Below are 21,376 nucleotides of genomic sequence, written 5' to 3' on the forward strand. Positions count from 1 at the left end.
AGCTCAGTCGGTTAAGTGGCCGACTTCGGCTCAGGTCCTGATCTCGCGGGCCGTGAGTTCGAGCCCCGCGTCGGGCTCTGTGCTGACAGCTCAGAGCCTGGAGCCTGTTTCAGATTCTGTGTCGCCCTCTCTCTGACCCTCCCCCGTTCATGCTCTGTCTCTCTCTGTCTCAAAAATAAATAAACGTTAAAAAAAATAAAAAATAAATAAAAATAGTGACATGGCCTTATATACTGTGAAAAATTTATATGTGCATGTGTGTACGAAATCCATGTTGAAAGACACACGTTGCATCCTCGTAAGATGAAAAGACTGCAAACAGCCCAATGGTAAAGAAATTATTACTCCTTATTTCAGTTCTTTAAAAACGAAAAGGGCTATCTTCAAAATTTATTTAGTAAAGCAAGATGCATAACTATGTTTACTGTGGTACCATTTGTATAAAAAAGAATAATGATATGTATTGCATGGCATATTTCTAGAAGGATACACAAGAAATTATGAAAGATCCTCAAGAGACTGTTGGTTGTTTAGAGAACTATGCAGGGTGGGGGGGAGGTGTTTTCAGTTAACTCTTTTGTGCCTTTTGAATTTTGTGCCATAGCATTACAAACTCAAAGCAAGTTTTAAGTATTAAACATGAGCCAAAAGGATTCATATAACAACAAATGATCAGAAAGTTGAGTCACTGAATCTTTTCAGTCTGTATTTACATCCTTCCTCTGACCGGGAGCTCATTATTTATGAAACAGGCCACCCCACTGTGGTATAAGGTCCAAATTCTTCCTCATCCTGAGATGCTGTTTCACAAGCTGTGTTCAGGTGAGGGGCAGTAAAGGTCCTGCCTGAGAGATTTCTCTCTTGCTCTCTCCCTGTCAAAGCCTGTGACTCCACCCTTCTAGAAGTGTTGTGCAGAGAGTGATTTTCTGTTGTAAAAATCAGTTCACTTCAATTAAGTATCTTTTTGCTCAAATTAATGTGAATCCTAATTAACCTGCCTTTGAATCATTTGGCGATAGCATCTCAAGATGCCTTGAGAGAGAATCGAGGGAGGAAGGAGGGCTTGAACTGGGGGACTGGAGGGGACACAAAGAACTAGCCTTGCAGGGGGAGCAGCTGGGGGTGGGGGGTAAAATGGGCGTGGCTTTGTTGGCTGTGCCATCAAGGTGAGGAAGGGCTTGGGGTCAGAGAAAGGAGCAACCCTAGAGACCACGGTGATGAGGAAACTCCCTTAGATTTTCACAGCACTGTACAGTTTCAGACCTAATCTCATTTTATTTTTTTAAACATCTATTTATTTATTTTGAGAGCGAGAGAGAGAGAGAGTAGGAGCAAGCAAGCAGGGGAGGGGCAGAGAGAGAGAGAGGGAGAGAGAATCCCTGCTCTGACAGTGCAGTCCCCGACTCAGAGCTCGAGGTCACATACTGTGAGATCGTGATGAGCGCTGAAATTGAGCTGGATGCTTAGCCAACTGAGCCACTCAGGCGCCCTAGACATAATCTCATTTTAAAGTGGCGCACTACTGAGGTAGAGATTGTTGTGCCTATTGAAAAATGAGGCAAGTGAGGCTTAGAAAGGGCAAACAATTTGTCCAAGGCCACAGGGCTGGGATTTGCATCAAGTACCTGACTCTGAACTTCCTGTACATTTTTTTCCCTCGCTGTGCTTTCCCCTCATTTGGCTTCCAGTTTCCAAGAAAGCTCTGTCTTTTTTCTTACATAACTTCACTTTTGAGTCGATCCTATTTAATCCTTGCTTCCGAGGCTCTTAGGCCCCCCACTCCACCTTTCTGCAGCCTCTGACATTCACCTTCTCTTAATGTGGGAACACCTCCTCCATCTTGGAAGAACACCTCTGCGTGGCCGTCCTGTCTGCTACCTGCTTCCCCTATTCCTGTTCATCCCACCTTCCCCGACCACACTCCCCAGCTAAGAAGCCTTCTGTCTGTCTCCAAGTCTTGGCTCACCCCAGCGATCTAGCTTTCTGCCCTTCCCTCCATTAGTCGGGCCTCTCAAAGGGATACAGGACCTCTTTACGTCTGAATCTGGTGGCCTTTGCTCAGCCTTCACTCTCCTTGTCCTCTCTGTGACTTGAATGTTGAGTGCTACGGCTGGAGTTCTGTCTGTCTTGGCCCTGATAATACATAACTTGACCTCATTAGGTGTTCATGACTTGATCACAATGACATACACATCGTGGTTGGCCTCTTCCCTCACCAGGCGCCTTCCTTTGGGCTCCACCTTAACTTCCCCCTACACACCCTCCTCTCCCACAAGGCTTGCCTCGTTGCTCTTTTCAGAGTCAGCATCCATCTGTCTTCCAACTCGTGACACCTATACCAAATCTTCCCTGGCTGACTTGCCGATTTCTCTCCTTTTCATCAAGTCTTACAGAACTTATAGTCTGGGATAGTCAGTTTAGTATCTAATTATCTACATTTCACAATAGCAAAAACTGTAACATCTCTCTTCTTTCTTGAGGATAGAACTGTACCAAACACTCCCTTATTTCCCATAGCATACATAAATAGCATCATCCATGGCGCACACACACACACACACACACACACGTACGTACGTATGTATATTCATCCAGAGTATATAGTTGGTGCTCACTTTATGTTTGTTGATATGCAAGCAGGTAACAAATTTTGAGGATAAATCTGATCAGAGCAGCTCATTCTGCTGTATTATCTTGATGACTTCAGCTACTCAAAGCAATCTTGGCTCCTAAGAGGTTCGGCTAAAATGAAGGCAAGAGTATGGATAAAGAGGGAAATGTGTTTTTAGAAAGGTAATTTTCTCTTAATGCATTAGACAAATATTTGTTGAGTATTTATCATGGGACTGGCACTAGGATTAGAGTGACCTTGAGGCAGACAAGGGCCTCCTCTTATGGGCTTGCAACCCCGTGGAGCAGACAGGCAATTAGGCACTAAACAGAAAAACAATAAGATAAATCCAAACGATGTCAAGTACTATGAAGAAAATAGAGGAGCAGCGTTATAGAGTTTGCTTCTGGTCCTGGGCTGAGGTGGGAAGAGGAGGAGGAAGATAACTCTAGACGGGGTGGTCAAGGCAGGTATTTGAAGAGTTGGCACTGGACTGAAATCTGAATGAGAAGGAGCTGGCAATGTGCGGGACAGTGTGTGGGGCAGCACTGGAGATCGAGGGCACAACAAATAGCAAAGGCTGTCAACCGGGAACAAGCTTGGTTTGTTGAAATGGAAAACGTTGAAGACTAAAAGAATATGGAAAACTATGGTAGACTCTGTGAATAAACCTAATGTGTACGTATGTATATGCAGACATACCCAGAGTATCTGTAGGAGAAAATAAAGAATTATATTATGAGATTTTAAGTAATTCCCTAAAAGTGCTATATAAATGGAAGTGTCAGAAAATCTAAATTTCTTAGGTTCTCAAGAAAATCACAAATTCTCTCATTTTTTAAAAATGTTTATTTATTTTTGAGAGAGAGAGAGAGAGAGAGAGTGAGAGAGCAGGGGAGGGGCAGAGAGAGAGGGAGACATAGAATCCGAAGCAGGCTTCAGGCTCCAAGCTGTCAGCACAGAGCCTAACTCGGGGCTCCAACCCATGAACCATGAGATCATGACCTGAACTGAAGTCAGATGCTTAACCAACTGAGCCACCCAGGTGCCCTTATCTCATCATTCTTGAATCCCACCATGTAGCATAATACCAGGCACAGACAGAAGACACATGATAAATATTTGATAAATTAATGCCTGAAGGCAATGAATGAATGAATGCCTAAGACCGAAAGTTTATGTGTTCATATTGTCTACTTTTAGGCTGTCTTTCTGTCTTAATTTGGCATTGCCTCTGCACCCAAATACCATCATATAAAATGGAAGAAAAATGCTGATATTTAAGAAAACCACCCATATGGTCTTTAATAATTCTAAGAACCAAGAGGAAAACAGAGTGGGGAGATTGGCAAGAGCACACTTATGTATTTATATATTGTTTGTGTTTTAGAGGGAGAATGCTGATTTCTTGTTGTACGCTATGTCGCTCTAATCTGGAGGCTAATGCTTCTGCAATTTCTTGGAAAAGAGCTCTTCACGTCCCAAATAAGGAAATAAGTAGCTGTCTTCATCTTTAATCAGAAAAATCTTAAAATGCAAAATACATTGTTTAAAGAGGAAAAGATAAATGTTTTCCATCAAATCATCGACATTATGATTTTTTAAATCCCAACTTGCGGGGCGCCTGGGTGGCTCAGTCAGTTAAGCCTCCGACTTCAGCTCAGGTCATGATCTCGCGGTCCGTGGGTTGGAGGCCGTGTCGAGCTCTGTGCTGACAGCTCAGAGCCTGGAGCCTGTTTCAGATTCTGTGTTTCCCTCTCTCTCTGACCCTCCCCCATTCATGCTCTGTCTCTCTCTGTCTCAAAAATAAAAATAAATGTTAAAAAAAAAATTTAAAAAAAAATCCCAACTTGCTTTGTAAATCAAAGATAGACCCATTTATTTTAAAAACAAGCTCTTGAAAAAATCTTAGGGGTTAATAATCAAGTTAATGTGGTAATTCTAAACCTCATTGATTTGTATTTATTTTGAGAAATCTTACTATATGCTTAGTGCACAACTGAGAGTTATTATATTCTGGGCAAAGTCACTTGTCTTTTGTAGGAACTACAAACTGGAAATTGTAATTCACATGTAAAAAAAAAAAAGGGTTTATTAAGAAATGTCAATTGTCATGAGACTGCCTCTGTTTCTGGAAAGGTCTTGGTATATTTAGAACCAATCTTTCTATCTGAACCAATTTTTGAACCAGTGACAAAATTATAATACTATCTATTATCTGCCTAGATACACTTGATTTAATTATTATTTTTCTAAAAAATAAATTACGTACTGTCAGAATTACAGGAATATTAATAGCTGAGGTTTTGAAAGCATTACATGAACGTATATAATATTCATAATTATTGGGTGACATACCCAATTGTTCATGGCATTTATATGCTCTTTACATAATCAGAGCTCCTACTGGAGTGAAAAAGAATTTTCTGTGCTTGACATTTGGATGAACGTTTGGTGGGGAGAAAGCATACCTTTTCCCTAAGTTTCTGTAGCACGCATTTGCAAACAGTACTTTGTAGATAAACTTCCAAGAAAATGGCTTTCACATTTGCCGGCTGTGCGTGGAGCTGGGACATGTTTGGGTTTGCAAGATGAAACAAATAAATGCTTATCAGTTCTCAAGCCAGGGTTTTAGTTAATGTCCTTCCATCCCTTCCCATCCCCTCCAGTCCCCAACTGCAGTTAAAGTTCAACCATTTAGGTTTTAAGTGCAGCACAGTGAGACTATGATTGATACCATGGGGCACTGAAACTGTGCTTTACTATTGGGTTCAGGCAGCCAGGCAAGAGGAGAGCGGTGCCAACTCTATTATAAAATCCCTGTTAAGATAGTTTTGGGAGCTGCCAGCTCAATGTAGCAGAGAAGGCAGAGTCTCGTGTCGTTTAGTTTGTATAGGATCAGGAGGCCATGAATCAAAAAGAGCCCATTGGACCTTTACTAAGAATCTCTCCCATTAAAAGGACCTAGTCTAAGTGTGTCCAGGTACAGTCTCGTGTGTTGTAGCTCATTTGACGTTTAAAGACCTTCTCTACCGGGTGGCTGACCGCTACAGCTCCACCAGGGAGGATTTAGTCTATTTATCGTAGTATATTGCCAGCGGATCTGTCCTACTCAAGCGGTCCTTGTAAATATACACATTCTATCAGCCCAGCTCTGTTAGTTGGGACTTGGAGCTGACAAAGGCCACAATTATCATTGCATCCTGCCTGTCTGAGTGCGGTCCACTGTGTGTGATGAATGGGTTAATTCACTGACCCAAGTGTGAACCCTAATACCTTAGGAAATATACATCAGAACACTTTTCTCTTTTCGATTCTGTAGTACTAGGAAGGTTTTATGAGGGAGTAGAAAAGAACCAGTCTGTACTGAGGCCCCCCGTGAGTTATAGTCACTACAGAAAGATTTCTGTATGAAATCCATGGTCAAAAATACAGACAATGGCATAGTTCCCCAGAGTGGTCATTGATTTGCTGATAGAAAGCTGTGTTTTATACATTCTGGCCAAGATAAGCCTATTGTCAGTAATAACAATAACAATAGAAGAAGTCAAGTGTTCCCAGGAAAGTATACTTTTATTTGTTGGTTTGACCTAAAGATCAGCATTTGACGACGACGTTGTAGTCTTTAGAGCTCCATCATGTTGCTTCTCTCTCCCCATCTGGCCTCTGACTTCCGTGATTACAGGACTACAATTGGTGTATCTGTCCTAGTCCCTAGCACAGTCTCAGGAACATAGTAGGTATTTAAAAATATTTGTGGCACACATCAATGTTCTCTGCAGTCAGGGCATCTCCAGGAGCAGCAGACCGCATTTGCTGTCTACTTTTACCCTGAAAGTTCAGGAGGAGAGACAGGCCTGGTGTAGTCTTTCTCAGTGGTCTTTATCACTCAGTTCCCCTGAATCACTTGACATTTGAATTTTGAGTCCTTTTTCTCTACCATTACTAAATAATGATAGTCCATAGTCTCATCCCAGTGTCTGTGAGGGCTTTGTTTCACACATGTCCTCCAGGTTCAGTGCCGTGTTCTGTGTTCTCATGACCTCTGTACTTGACCACCCTGTGTTGGTTATTACTGGATTACTCCTCTGTCCTCCCCTTGGACCGTCCACTACATGAGGCAGGGGTCTGGCTTTGTTCTCGGTCCTCAATGTCTAATGTTGTGTTTGACTTACATGGGCTTGTGTTGATGTTTATAGGATGAATAATAAGAATGAATGAATGAATGAATGAATGGAAGATATCCATGGTTACATCATCTCTAGGCACTTGTTTTCATATGATGGCTGGAAAAGTGAGGGTCTGTGGCACAGTGCACAAGGTTGTTGTAATTAGCATGTCACTAAGACATTTCATCTTAGCCTTATTGTTGATGTGGTGCGTTATCGCTGTGTTTCTCATGACCAAGTAAGAGGCTCAGAAATAAAATTAAAAAATGATCTTTGTATCGATATAGCACTAAAAATGAGATATCTGCTTGTATAAATTACCAAAAACCTACAGGCAATAGAGCTTAAAATGATTTAGATCAATCCTGGTAGTAAAATCAAAGATTTGAACGGCCTTTAAAATGCAGCTCATGCCAGCGGCTCTTTGCTTTTGCAGGACTGTTCTTTTTGATGTTGCTGTGACACAAAAGGTCAAGGGTTTGAGAGTGAATGACAATTTTCAGTGGGACCAAATAAAACATGGGTCACATAATGCATCTGTGCAGTTGTTTTCAGAATATTTAATAATTTACATTTTCATCCTTCAGGGAAGGATTTTAAAAATAATTTTAAGAAAAAAGTTGAAAACCAAAGACAATAAGTGACTTGTCTGAGGTCTCTTAGCTGGTTAATGTTGGAGCTAGAACTAAAACTTTGGGCTTTTGTGGGGAGCCTGACTGGCTCAGTCTGTGGGGCCTGCGACTCTGGATCTCGGGGTCATGAGTTTGATCCCCACATTGGGTGTAGAAATTACTAAAAAAAATTAAATAAACTTGGGCCGCCTGGGTGGCTCAGTCGGTTGAGCGTCCAACTTTGGCTCAGGTCATGATCTTGCGGTTGACGAGTTCGAGCCCCGCATTGGGCTCTGTGCTGACAGCTTAGAGCCTGGAGTCTGCTTCCGATTCTGTGTTTCCCTCTCTCTCTGCCTCTCCCCCGCTCATGCTGTCTCTCTCTGTCTGAAAAATAAAGATAAACATTAAAAAAAAAATTTTTTTTAATTAAATAAACTTAAATAAAACTTAGGGGTTTTTCTACAGATAAACTTATTGATGGATTCATCACATGTTTATTGAATGCCTATTCTCCACCACACTCTACATTAGGTACGACTAATACAAAAATAGTAAGAAATGGTCTCAAATCTCAAAATTAATAGTCAAGGAGGAAAAACAGATATATAAACAAATAACTATTTCAGTGCAGTAGTGTGCAAGGGGAAATGTTCCCTACTTTTGTTTTTGGTTTTGTTTTATCCCACAGGTCAGAGATTTGAGAAAGTGATGTAATATTAGAAGTGACAGCTTTAATACGTTGAAGAGATAGCGGTTTACACATCTGATTTATGCATGTTTGAAAAATAGGTAAAACTTTGCTGATATGCCTAAAGGAAAGCATCAATTGTCTATTTCAAGATTTAATAGGAAAGCAACAATTTTTATATATTTAAATTATAAATTACGATATATATAATGTTTCATGTGCTCAGCATTTTCTTATTTCAGCGTATCCAAATGTTCTTCACTTGTCCTTATAAGATTGTGTAGTGTTGTGATTCCAAGTCTTAGGCTTATGCATTTTTTAATAGATCCTTTTTATGGTGACTTGTGACCTTTTCCTTTCTTTCTCCCACCCTCAGATTTTCATCACTGTGAATTGCCTGAGTACAGATTTCTCGTCCCAGAAAGGGGTGAAAGGACTTCCTTTGATGATTCAGATTGATACATACAGTTATAATAATCGTAGCAATAAGCCCATTCATAGAGCTTACTGCCAGATCAAGGTCTTCTGCGACAAAGTGAGTAAAGATCATAAAGGTATCTTTGTTATTAGATACTACTTTTAATGACGTTTCCCCCTTGTTACCTTCTCTTGTCTGATGGTGTCAAATTAATTACCTTATCACACTGGGAGTTGTAATCTGTCATTTTCAATTCCTGTTAGATATCTAGGGAGTCATCAGTCAACTCTGTTCTTTTATTAGTCAGTCAGTTTCACCACTAATTTAATGGCTGATTGATACTGCACTGTACTATCAGTTTAATTCACTTAGATAACTGAAATAATAGATTAATAGTTTTTACCGGGTATAAGCCTGTCCCAGAGCATATCAGTATAAGCTGTATTATTTTATGTGTTAAATGGGGTCTCATTTAGAGCTTTTTGGAATAGAAATGGCACCTATAAAATAAGCTTATTAGTAAACATGCACTCAGGAGGAGGTACAGTTTTTTTAGTCACTCTGAATCCCACTATAAGAGATACAACAATTAGAATAGCAAAGCTTAAAACCCTATGATTATGTGACATGAGATCCTTACAAATCCCAAATATGAGTGGGAATAAGCAACAACAGTTTTGAGACCCGTATGGTATCAGCATCACGAGGGAAAACAGTGGGGCTACTTGATAACCAAAGAACCGGTAACCTACAAAATCGCCCCCAGGTACTCACTAGAGAGTGAAGTGTGCCATCTGAGGACTGTATGTGAAACTGGGGTGGGAGCGTACAGATTCTGTAGACTCCAATTTGCTATTGCTGTTGGGTGCAAAGGGATGGAACATTGAAGTGTTTGGGGCTCTATGAACTCCAGAAAGTTATAAATTTAAGTTCCCTTCTAGGGCAAAACTCTGCACTGAGAAAAAGCTGCTAGGAGTAGAATCCAAGTTGAATTGGACTCCTCCCACTCCTCCCCCCTCCCCCCCCAAAAAAAGGTATAAAGTAAAGAGAAATTCCAAATAAAAAGGGTGAAGAGAAAGGATATGGAGTAGAAAGATCTCAGGAAATACAAGACTGTTTTTTTTTTTTTTTTTTAATCACTTTGTGAACACATCTGAAGAGAGAACATGAGAGCCATGAAGCTAGCAGAACTATCCGGGTCCATTCATTTCACTTAAAAGTGACCATCAGGAAAGAAAAACAGTTGAATCCCAATGGGTATCTCATGAAAATAGAGACTGAGATCGCACTGACTTCCCTGTGGACCTACCCATGAAACGGGTGAAACCTATAGCTTAATGTTCCAAAATGAGCTAAATGCAATTAAGAAACACACAGAAGTCATGAAGACCAACATAAATCACACACAAAACTCAGGCATGACATGTCTTGAGAATAGAGTGATTTGAAAAGAGTTGTGATAGAATTCAGAAATAAACAATTAAAATATTTCAGAAGTAAAGACTACACTAGAAGCAAAACAAGAGTGAATAAATATACCAGGGGATGCCTTAGGAGAAATATGCAAGTTGGAAAGAGCAAAATTTTAAAAATCAAAAGAAAAAAAAGAGAGATGAGAAAGAAAATAATAGATATAAGAGAGTGGTAAAGAAGATCCAATATACATATAATAGGCGTCTTTGAGGTAGAAAACTAAAACAATGGAACAGGGTTTCAGCGGCAGAAGCAAGATGGGTGAAAGAGTGGTGGTCGTGGCCCTGGAGGTGGTAAGAAGGATGACAAGGACCAGAAAATGAAATACGAACCTCCTGTGCCAACTAGAGTGGGGGGAAAAAGAAGAAAACAAAGGGACCTGGTGCTGCCAGCAAGCTGCCACTGGTGACCCATCACACTCAGTGCCGGTTAAAATTACCGAAGTTAGAATTAAAGACTCTCTTCTTGTGGAGGAAGACTTCAGTAGAAATCAGGAACAAATGAAGACTTTAGAAGAAAAGCAAGAGGAGGAAAGATCAAAGGTGGATGATCTGAGGGGGACCTCAATGTTGGTAGGAATGTTGGAAGAGATCATTGATGACAGTCATGCCATCGTGTCTACATCTGTGGGCTCAGAACACTACGTCAACATTCTTTCCATTATAGACGAGGATCTGCTGGAACTAGGCTGCTCAGTCTTGCTCAACCACAAGGTGCATGCTGTCATAGGGGTGCTCATTGATGACACGGATCCCTTGGTCACAGTGATGAAGGTAGAAAAGGCTCCCCAGGAAACCTATGCTGATATTGGGGGGGGGGGTTGGACAACCAAATCCAGGAAATTAAGGAATCTGTGGAGCTTCCTCTCGCTCATCCTGAATATTATGAAGAGATGGGTATAAAGCCCTCAAAGGGGTCATTCTCTACGGTCCACCTGGCACAAGTAAAACCTTATTAGCCAAAGCAGTAGCAAACCAAACCTCAGCCACTTTCTTAAGAGTGGTTGGTTCTGAACTTATTCAGAAATACCTAGGTGATGGGCCCAAACTGATGCCACTGGAACAAAAACATATGACTCAAATTCCGGTGGTGAGAGAGAAATTCAAAGAACAACGTTGGAACTGTTGGACCATTTGGATGGATTTGATTCAAGGGGTGATGTGAAAGTGATCATGGCCACAAATTGAATAGAAACTTTGGATCCAGCACTTATCAGCCCAGGCCACATTGACAGGAAAATTGAGATCCCCCTGCCCGATGAAAAGACTAAACAGCGCATCTTTCAGATCCACACAAGCAGCATGACACCGGCCAATGATGTATCTCTGGACGACTTAATCATGGCTAAAGATGACCTCTCTGGGACTGACATCAAGGCAGTCTGTACAAAAGCTGGTCTGATGGCCTTGAGAGCACATAGAATGAAAGTAACAAACGAAGACCTCAAAAGTCTAAAGAAAATGTTCTTTATAAAAACCAAAAAGGCACCCCTGAGGGGTTCTATCTGTAGCTACCACATTGGCCTTCAAGGAAATGGTGGGGAGTGTCCCAGCTCGAGGAGGGATGAGGCTGGGGAAGTTGCCCAGAGGGACCCATGTTCCAGTTGCCTTCATGTGTTGGCCACGTGCAGTGTTCTGCCCCCAATAAAGCAGGCTCCTTCTCAATAAATAAATAAGTAAACAAACAATCAAATAAATAAATTAAAAGACAGTTGAACTAAATCAATGCCAAAGATGATACATTGGGAAAACTTAAAATATAAACTATATGTATAAATAAATCTATGTATATTTAAACAGACTACTAGCACGTACTTGGGAAAACTGACGCAGGAAATCAACACCGAATTGTTAATTTATTAGACTTTAAAAATATTCTTGGGGCATATAAGTAGAATAGAATAGAATAGAATAGAATAGAATAGAATAGAATAGAATAATTAAAAAGTCACTATAAGGAAACCTTTGTCATCAAACTTTTCAATACCACTCTCAGGGACATTTAGGTAGCCTCCCCAGTAGAAGGGCCAGTAAGTCAATAGACACAGTTGTATAAATGAGAAAACAGTGGGTCAGCGGCACAGGTAACTTGTCTAAGTCACACAGCGAAAAAGTAGAGAGCTGGATGCAAATCCGGCCTGATTGCAGACCCATATTCCTTGAACTGATAAACAACCATATGCATAAAAAGCCAAAATGACAACTGAGGATTCAAAGCCTCAACAAAGAGCCAAGGTAGCCTGTTAAAAACAAAAGAGAACAAAGAAAAATCAGTACATATCTTTAATTCAGCATACTGAACATGGAAAAAGCACATCCAAACGATGTGCAACAGGGAATTTTTTTAAAGTACAAGTGGGATACCATTTAAATAATTTGAATTCCCTCACTGTATTCCAGATATTTCAAGGGAGATTGTAGAATTCCCCCCTCTGGGAATCTCCTTCTTAGAGTTGAGGAGTAAGATTAGGGACAAGGAGAAAGGAAGGGAAGGAGTAGAGACACTGGGCAGTCCAGTTACCCTTACATTAGAGCTGGAATTGACAGTGGGAAAGAGAGGCCTCAAGGATGCTCATATAATTAGTTTTGTCAACAGTGTCGATATGATAAATACTAAAACTCAAAACAAAAGAAAAATGAAGGATGAATAGTGTTGTTCACCCATGTCCTAGGACTCTAAGAAACTAGTGATATAAAGAGTTTCCAGGGGTAGTTTTTAGCTTACTTCTCCTGTTGTTAAGGATAAGGAAGAAATCTCAAGCAGAATGTATTAACCTTACCTGCTGGTAATTTTTCTAATAAGCTAGATATAAAATCTTCTACTGTAGTTTGGCATATATGCAGCTCTAATTTCAAAACCCAGGCAAAACTTACTCCTGGGAGATTGAAAAGAGAAAAAGTTTAATTTTTCCACTTTTCAAATGGGTGCACGAATGCAAAGGATTCATTTGAATTATCCTCTAAAGCAAAAGAGCTAAGAGCTATTCCATTTTAAAATATGATTCCCGGGGCGCCTGGGTGGCGCAGTCGGTTAAGCGTCCGACTTCAGCCAGGTCACGATCTCGCGGTCCGTGAGTTCAAGCCCCGCGTCAGGTTCTGGGCTGATGGCTCGGAGCCTGGAGCCTGTTTCCGATTCTGTGTCTCCCTCTCTCTCTGCCCCTCCCCCGTTCATGCTCTGTCTCTCTCTGTCCCAAAAATAAATAAAAAACATTGAAAAAAAAAAAAATTTAAAATATGATTCCCAATCACAGTTGAGAACGCTAAACAGATGTAATTCTGCACTATTTATAGTTCTCCGGTTTGATTTATGATTAACACACCTGTGAGATACAAATTAAGACCTTCTCTATTTTTGATATTATGATACTTCTTTGAAATACATATGTTTATGCATTAAGAAATTCAGGATCTGTGTATATATCTACCTATATCAATACCTATGTCTCTGTCTTTGTATTTAATTACTTCCATTATCTTTGCTGAAAAACAAGAATTGTATTACTGTAAACAGTAACTATGCATTGTGTAAAACTTGAGAAATGAAGCCATGTTCTTTTTTTTTTTTTTTTAAGATTTTTTTTTCTCTTTATTAATTTTTGTTTGGAAAGATCTTGGAAGTGACGATTGTTGAAGATGATGAAAAGCTAAAGATGCCCCTGCAAACTATCTTGGTACCTTGGCCAACTTTCAATCTGTTAAGGACACATTCTTAAAATAAATTCAGGGGAAACAATTTAAGTGTCAAATAAAACAAGGATAGCCATCACCCCTCAAGAAGTGGCCACAGTGATCACAAAATAATCAGGAAATCTTCAGGCATATTTTTCAAATCTCACACTCCAAAGTGAACATTTAGGCAGGGGAAATTATTTTCAAATGACAAATTTGGTCTTCATAGAAAATTGTACTGTTCTGGAAGTAGACTTTTTGCACTTTGATAAGAGTGGAAAGAATGTCTTAGAAGCTTCGGTCACAGATAATCAAAGGAAGGAAAGGAATTCATGGAAGGTCATGTTCAAGGAAGCTTTCTTCATCTTAATTAAATGTATCTAAGCTTTTCTGGGTCATTGTGAAGTCAACGGTTGATTTTAGAAATGGGAACTAGAAATGTTTGGATACCATCAGACTTGTTATTTTATCGTGACGATATCTGGGCATTCTGGGCAGGAAATTTCTTATATTGACATGGCAGCAAGACTGGGCTCTATGGGGAGCCACTCTTATGTTTTATGTTAATCCATTTGGTTTGGCACATCAAAGAATGCCTGTAAAATAATAAGCAGGTGACTCTATTTCTTAAAAATTGTCATTGAACATATATAAGTCTTGAAACAGATTAATTCCAGACCTTTTTCTCATAGTAATAGTACCAAATAAAGCACTAATTTAGAAATACAACTGCCTGACCAACCTTAGGGTCTATCTTCAGTGAGTTGTAATTTATATAAAATTTCACACTTTAATTTATGTTAACTACTATATTGTACATAACTCCAAGTACATAGAAAAATGTCTGATATGCACCTAACAAAAAATGAATAATGGGAGACTTTTGCTTATGTTTCACACCAGTTTTGACAAGGTGAGGTCTGTACATTTAACACTTCATTATCTACATATAAAAACTGTACAAAAACTTAATATATCTTGAAGAAACTTCCAAAGGATATATTTCTATATTTTATTTCCCTTTTGATGTGAATTTCCATGATGTATAATTATCCATGACAATTCAAAACTTAAAAGTGAAGCACTATAAAACAGTTACTCCCTTTTGGTAGTGAGAAGTTTTTTGACATAAAAACATATTTAAAATATCTGGTAAAAAAGGGATGCCTGGGTGGCACAGTCGGTTAAGTGTCCCACTTTGACTCAGGTCATGATCTCACGATTCGTGAGTTCAAGGCCCACATCGGGCTCTGTGCTGACAGCGTGGAGCCTGGAGCCTGCTTTGGATTCTGTGTCTCCCTTTCTCTCTGCCCCCTCCCTCCTCGAGCTCTTTCTCTCTCTCTCAAAAATAAATAAACATAAAAAAGATTTTAAAAATACCTGGTTAAATTATTATATCTGTCCAGAATCTATGTAAAGCTCTTAGAACTCACCTGGCACAGAGTAAGTGCTATGAAGAATGGAGAGAGGAAGAAAAAGAAAACTATTGTAGCATCTGTATTTGGAAGAGTGAGAAGAAAATGAGTTGGCAAAGCTGACAAAGAAGAGCGACTAAGAAGAAGAAGAAGAAGAAGAAGAAGAAGAAGAAGAAGAAGAAGAAGAAGAATCAGAATCAGGGAATCTTTGAAGGCCAAGAAGGAAAGAGCTGTAAGGTGATGGTCAACTGGTTAAGCAGGGTGGGATCTGGCAAGAGAAGCCAATGAAAAAGTCAGATTACCAGGAACAGAGGAGCCCCAAGGAGGTGAATAGACCAACTTTTTTCTGTTTGGTTGAATGAGCACCATCCCCAAGCACTTCTGCATACATTAAAACAAAAACCAAAATCACACTCGTATGTGCAAAATGATCTTACACTTAGTTTCCTTAGCCCTCCCCTCATTTCCATTACTGTAATGATTTTTAAAAGTTCCATGACAATGGGCAAAGGGGAGGTTTTCTAGGGAATTCACACTCAACTTGAATGCTCTCCCTGTGCCTAGGAACCATATTGATAGGGCAGCGCTTTATCTTAATGACATTTTATTATAATCACTAAAGTTACCTAACTCCCCTCCCTGGGATAGGAACCTGAGTCGGGTCGTTCTGTGTGGATTCAAAATTGAAGTTGTATAGATAGACAGGATTTCAAAAAAGGGGGCAATCTGGAAGAAGTGGGATCACTCAGAGGTGAAAATGTGCTACAGACTGAGGATCTGTCTCCGCCTGCAGAACCGAGTCCTGACCTCGCCAGAGGAACGGAAACGGGGCTGCCTGCTCTCCCTTCATCCTCGTTTTGTGTCTTATCCTAGAGGTTTGTATGCTGACAGTATTTTTGCATGCTCTGATAACATGCCTGGCATTGTTTTTCCCTGTCAGGGAGCAGAAAGGAAAATCCGAGACGAAGAGAGGAAGCAGAACAGGAAGAAGGGGAAAGGCCAGCCCTCCCAAACCCAGTGCAACAACTGTGAGTGTTGCTGAGGAGGGGTGGGCTCCAGCCAGGCCAGGTCCACTAGGGGAACAGGTGGAAGGAAGGGGGTGGTGGGCAAAACCGTGGGTATGTGAGGGGTGGCTTGCGTTTCCCTAGCCGTAAAGACTGGGTGAATTTTCTCTGGGAGAAGCAAATGGAATCACATGATCACAGATTGTTTGTGTTGGGAGGGACTTTGTAATATCATGGAGACGAACATCCTCCTCCTCCAGACAAGGAATCTAGGGTGCAGAGAGGAACAGGAGGGCCCGAGAGGTGCGAGCCACCTCAGGAGTGCTCACCCGAAGTTCACGCTCTTTCCGTTAGTTTGGCAATAGGAGAGGGGGAGATGGTAAAGAGTGTTCACCTCTCTGGCCTTTGGGAAGCTTCAAACGAGAAAACAGAGAACTCAGACTAGGGCTCACAGCTAAGAGTTCTTAGTCACGTGTAACCCTCTCACGTCCAGCCTCTGATGGGAAGTTGGCCGCAATACCTTTACAGAAGAAGAGTGACATCACCTACTTCAAAACAATGCCTGATCTGCACTCGCAACCGGTCCTCTTCATACCCGACGTTCACTTTGCAAACCTGCAGAGGACAGGACAGGTAGGACCTATCTGCTAATATCCACCCGCCATCCATCCGCGGGGCCGGTGGAGCCTTGAGGCAGAATCACATCAGGCAGTGTTGACCTTGAAAATAACCCCTGCACTCCATGCCTCCCATGAAAAGTCAGTCATTTTGTAAGAAAATGGATTTTTATGGAAAGGAATGTCTCAGGAGAGGAAGCTGAGGGGAAGAAGGGAATGAGCTGATATTAGTGAAGTGTTGACAAAGCAGTGAAAGAGGAAGAAAGTAAGGACACTGATAATCTGAGAAAAAGTTGTGTGCTGTCCCTGTGGTCTTGTGAGTTTAGCCTGATGCAACAGAGCTCCACCTCATGGTGGGAAATTAAATTGCACCTATAACTTCAGAAGGTTGCCCAAGAGGAAAACTTTATCGATTAAATAAAACTATATCAACAATTTTTCCCTTAGTAAATGAACAGTTCCCATTGAATAGGTAGATAATTTCACACCAAAAGAAAAAATGAGATTGTAGACATGCCTTTTTAAAAGTAATTTCCGTTTTCTCCTTATATCTACAAGTGAAATTAAAGAACTAGAATTAAAATAGCATAAACACCCAATAATTAACTCATTATGGTAGCTCAAGTTGATGAAATATTATGTGGCCACTAAAATTATAATTACAGAAATTATGTGGCAACAGAAGAACTAGTTATGATACTATTCAGTGCGAGAAAAAATTAGAATACCCATTTGTGTCTATACTGTGATCCTAGGTATGTACCTGATCTTGAAGGTAACAAGAAAATTGCAACCCTTGATGAGGCGGGTTAAGTGATGGATGATTTTTTTCTTTCTTTAATATTTTTAGGATTACTTATTTTATGTGGTAAATTAAAATTGGGTGGAAAAAAAAAAAAGGACTTCCCTAGCATTCTGCAGGTTTGTCTTTTACCAAATCAAATAGCTCTTAGTGAATCTTGTGTGGGTTAGTTTTCTTTCAAACTCAAAATCCTCTGACGAAAGGTTTGTTTTGAGAAATAGGGCCATACTGACACACTCAAGTTTTTCTTCCGTTCTGAGTGTTCAGACACTCGGTGGAATTCACCTACAAGGAGAAATCATTATTAGCTCAACTTTCTCCTTAAGAATCTATTGTCTCCCAACCCCCAACACACATGTTGTTTCATTATAGGTATGAGACAAAGCAGTTATACAGCCGGGGTTCTTTGTTGCTGGTCATGACATAGCATGGTAACAAAACACTTCATAGTTTTTTTCTTAGAGTACATTCCACTAAAAACTAATTTAACATTCTTGTCTGACTTGTTTGATAAGAACAAGGACACAAAGGGGAAGGAAGAATGTTAAGGTTTATCAAGCTATGAGCGCCAGCACCTCATTTCATTCATTTGTTTACTTCCCAAGAACAACGGTGATTTGTATATTTACGGTCTTCGCCCCATGGGACTTTATGAAGCTGGGTATGCACACTTTCCAGAAGAAGGGATAATTGAGTTAAATTGTTCTTACTGTTTACTGTCATGATTCTGGCTTCGGCTCTGTGTCAAAGCTGACAGCGTGACCTGTTCTCTTGGGAACACGTCTCTGAAATAGACAAAGGTATAAATGAATCTTCAGGGGAAAAGACCGAATCTGGCTGCTCACGGCTGTCAGCCCTCTGGCTGCACTTGGGCCTCCGTGTCTGAGCTAGGTTCCTAGCCTGTGACCAAATCAGAAGGGAAATGTCGCCTCTAAAATTTGTTGGTTGTAGCAGATGCGAAGCAGCTCAGCACCCCCAAGTTATTGGCGAAGTTAAGTTCTACAATCTGGGGCCACTTTTGCAGAGCCCTCAGGTTTCCCCTGTGGCCTCGAAGTCAGAGTTAAAGGGGTCAGTGAGGGAGCCTGCCTGAGCTTTGGGCAACAAAGGAACACAGTCAGCTGTGCTCTGGGACAATGCGCGAATATTCCATGGTTGATCAACTTACTTGGCCCAAGGACAAGAGTGCCTACGGTGGCTGCCTAGGGCTTAAAAGCTGCCTTGCCTTGGAACAGCTAGAAAGCAGGAAGATGCATCCAGAGGTAGGAGGGAAGCCGGCAGTGCCAAGGCCTGAGAAGTTGGCGTGGTGGGGGTGGAGACCGGCTTTGCCCTGCAAAACAGGATCTAGCAGTGGCCAGTTAAAATATGGACCGGTTTCACCATAAATGGGGACTTGGGTAGGGGAGGAAGGCAGGTGATGGTGTGCCGCTCAGGAATCACTGCAGACACAAGCCTTGTCAAAATCAGCCACGTCAAAGCCCTGTGCAGCTGGAAAGTGGGCAGCCCTCCAGCTCTCAGGGTCGGTGAGAGACCCCCCAGCCATGTTGCGGGCTCATCAGCTATGGCATAGCAATTCCTAGTCACCCGAGGACACGGCCTGGGGAGTGGGTATGTTCACTGTCAGCCTACGTGTCCCCTCCTCCTCCTCCATTACCTCATCGATGCACATGCGGATTGGAATCTTCATCAGACAATTATCAAAAAGTATGAGGGAATGAACCCAGTGTGCAGGCACTATGGAGATCTTCAGTCTCCCTCGCCTCACATTAAATACCAAATGGTCACTGTGGCTTTTCTCTGGAATGGCTTTAGAAACAAGTGATAAGGGGAGTTTGGGAGAAATTGTGAGACACAGAGGCATCGTCTTTCCAGATAACGCACACTTTGCAGGCATCAGCCTTCCTCAAGGCACCTGAACTCAAGGATCACTGCACTCCTCCTCCGTACCCTCAAGAACAGTCTTCCCAGTTGTCATTTGTAAACAGCCTTCCTCCAGACCACAAGAGTGCTTGATATGAATTCAGGTTCCCAAATTCCATCCCATGTCTTCTTTTTTTTTTTTTAATGTTTATTTATTTATATTAGAGAGAGAGTGAAAGGTAGCATGGGGGAGAGGCAGAGAGAGAGAGAATTCCAAGTAGGCTCCATGCTGTCAGCACAGAGCCTGATGTGGGGCTTGAACCCACGAACTGTGAGGTCATGACCTGAGTGGAAATCAAGAGTCGGACACTTAACCGACCGAGCCACCCAGGCGCCCCTAGTCCAAGTCTTTTGCATTAAAATCTCTGAAGAGGGTTCCGGGAATTTGCCTTTATGACAAAGGTTCCAGATTCTTTTTATGCACTCTAAAGTTTGAGAAACACTGTCTAAAAATTAAAGCCATGCGATAAGCCCTACAGCCAACAAGGAAGAAACAGCAAGGTCATTGCGTGAGAGAAGAAGTGACAATTCAAGGACAGTGATAGGGACAGTGTCACAGAGGCTATCTAGGAGGGCAGCACTTAAGAGAAGGCTGCTTCATTTTGGGGTCACCAATCAACTTTTCAGAGAGCTGTCCATGACCCTGTCATATAGACAGACAAGGCACATTTAAAGAAACTAGCAAAAAAAAAAAAAAAAAAACCAGCCCAGCATCGGGAACTTTTTCCCAAAAGTCCAATTGTGTGGCCAGTGCCATGGCCCAGGCTCCCTCACTTACGTGGGTCGCTCTATATACACCCAAATAGACAGTCTCATTTCTAGAACATCACCGTGACAGATCCTCCAGAGCCACACTGAAACTTGGGGGAGGGAGGAAGAAAACATCTTACCTTTGCTGGTTTCTGTTAAGAAGAAACAAAATATACAACAATAGACATAAAAATTTTTAAGAGGAGGGGCACCTGGGCGACTCAGTGGCTCAGCGGTTAAGCGTATGACTCTTGATCTCAGCTCTGGTCTTGATCTCACGGTTGTGAGTTTGAGCCCCGTGTCAGGCTCTGTGGTGGGCGTGGAGCTTACTTTAAAAAAATTCAAAAAAAAAAAAAAATTAAGAGGAAAAAGTTCCTTGTGGAAATCTAAGTAATGAGTAGAATGACTCGTGCCCAAAGAGTTGCAGGTAACCAGCCTTGTCGTGTAGGAAATCTGGGCGTGGCAGCATCCCAGGAACTGCCAAGAGCCTTTGAGAAAGTTTGTAGGGAAGGCGGCAGTCTAGGCGAAGTGTAGGCGAAGCTGCTTTTCTCCCAGGCAGCTGGGGGAGGGGCGGTGACCAACCGCATTAGAACCGGAAGTGACTTTTGAAGTTAAACATGTAAACGTCTGATACTAACTGAGGGTATTGTTCTTCACCCAGTCACAAATGGTCCTGAAGCACACAAAGAAAGCTCAAGAAAGGCCTGCAATTAATTTTTATAAATAATTGGGCCGAGAGATACATCCCACATCCCCTCTGGATTTCTGTAGTTTCATAAAAGAATATGGATGCTTCTTAAGTTCTTTAAATCTGATACTGCCTGCCACCATGCTGACCACCTAAAGAAACCTGTTCCCAGAGGTCTTCTGGCCAGGAGCACCTCCTAGAGGCACATGATCTTTCCCCAGCCTGAAGACGGTTGACCGCTAAATGGCTGTGGTTGCGGGACGCCAGAATAACCCAGGCCTTTTCGGGGAGCCAGAAGAGGCCCGGCTGATGTTATGGCTGCGCGGCGTGGGACTCTCTTGCTCCCCTCTCTTTGCCAGAGCGCAGTAGCCGTAGGCAGCTCACCTCTGGACCCTCTGGGATCGGTTACTCACAGGCCTTGCTCCAGAGATCCTGCTAAAATATTAGGTCCTGCTAAAATATTTCTTTAATGTCAAAAGCCAGATTTGGCTTAGAGCTGTAGGTAATCTGATCAGAATGACTTGAGCTAATAATAATAATCAGAT

The 21,376-nt window shown here is 41.5% G+C and overlaps 1 protein-coding gene, 1 long non-coding RNA gene and 1 pseudogene across 4 annotated transcripts in view; 2 read left to right on the top strand and 1 right to left on the bottom strand.

Moving 5' to 3' along the window:
- GRHL2 (grainyhead like transcription factor 2) overlaps positions 1–21,376 on the top strand; it is a 171,275-nt gene that overhangs the window by 117,734 nt on the left and 32,165 nt on the right. For both annotated transcript variants that reach the window (XM_078441880.2, XM_078441881.2), the window contains exons 9-11: positions 8,456–8,614; positions 15,994–16,081; positions 16,551–16,690. In XM_078441880.2, coding sequence (XP_078298006.1) covers positions 8,456–8,614; positions 15,994–16,081; positions 16,551–16,690 — 387 coding nt within the window. The remainder of the gene's footprint in view (positions 1–8,455; positions 8,615–15,993; positions 16,082–16,550; positions 16,691–21,376) is intronic.
- Positions 5,996–21,355, bottom strand: LOC132664364 (uncharacterized). Of its 2 annotated transcripts, none has more exons than XR_013553576.2 (4): positions 20,284–21,355; positions 18,187–18,261; positions 17,438–17,761; positions 5,996–7,775 (listed from the first exon to the last, which is right to left on the bottom strand). It is a non-coding gene; the product is annotated as an uncharacterized LOC132664364 (long non-coding RNA). The 2 variants fall into 2 exon arrangements; XR_009603623.3 differs by lacking the exon at positions 5,996–7,775 and adding an exon at positions 11,893–12,209.
- LOC132664866 (26S proteasome regulatory subunit 4 pseudogene) lies at positions 9,186–11,771 on the top strand (annotated as a pseudogene).

The sequence above is a fragment of the Panthera onca genome, chromosome F2, assembly GCF_046562875.1.
Source record: "Panthera onca isolate mPanOnc1 chromosome F2, mPanOnc1 haplotype 2, whole genome shotgun sequence".
NCBI classification, from domain to species: Eukaryota; Metazoa; Chordata; class Mammalia; order Carnivora; family Felidae; genus Panthera; species Panthera onca.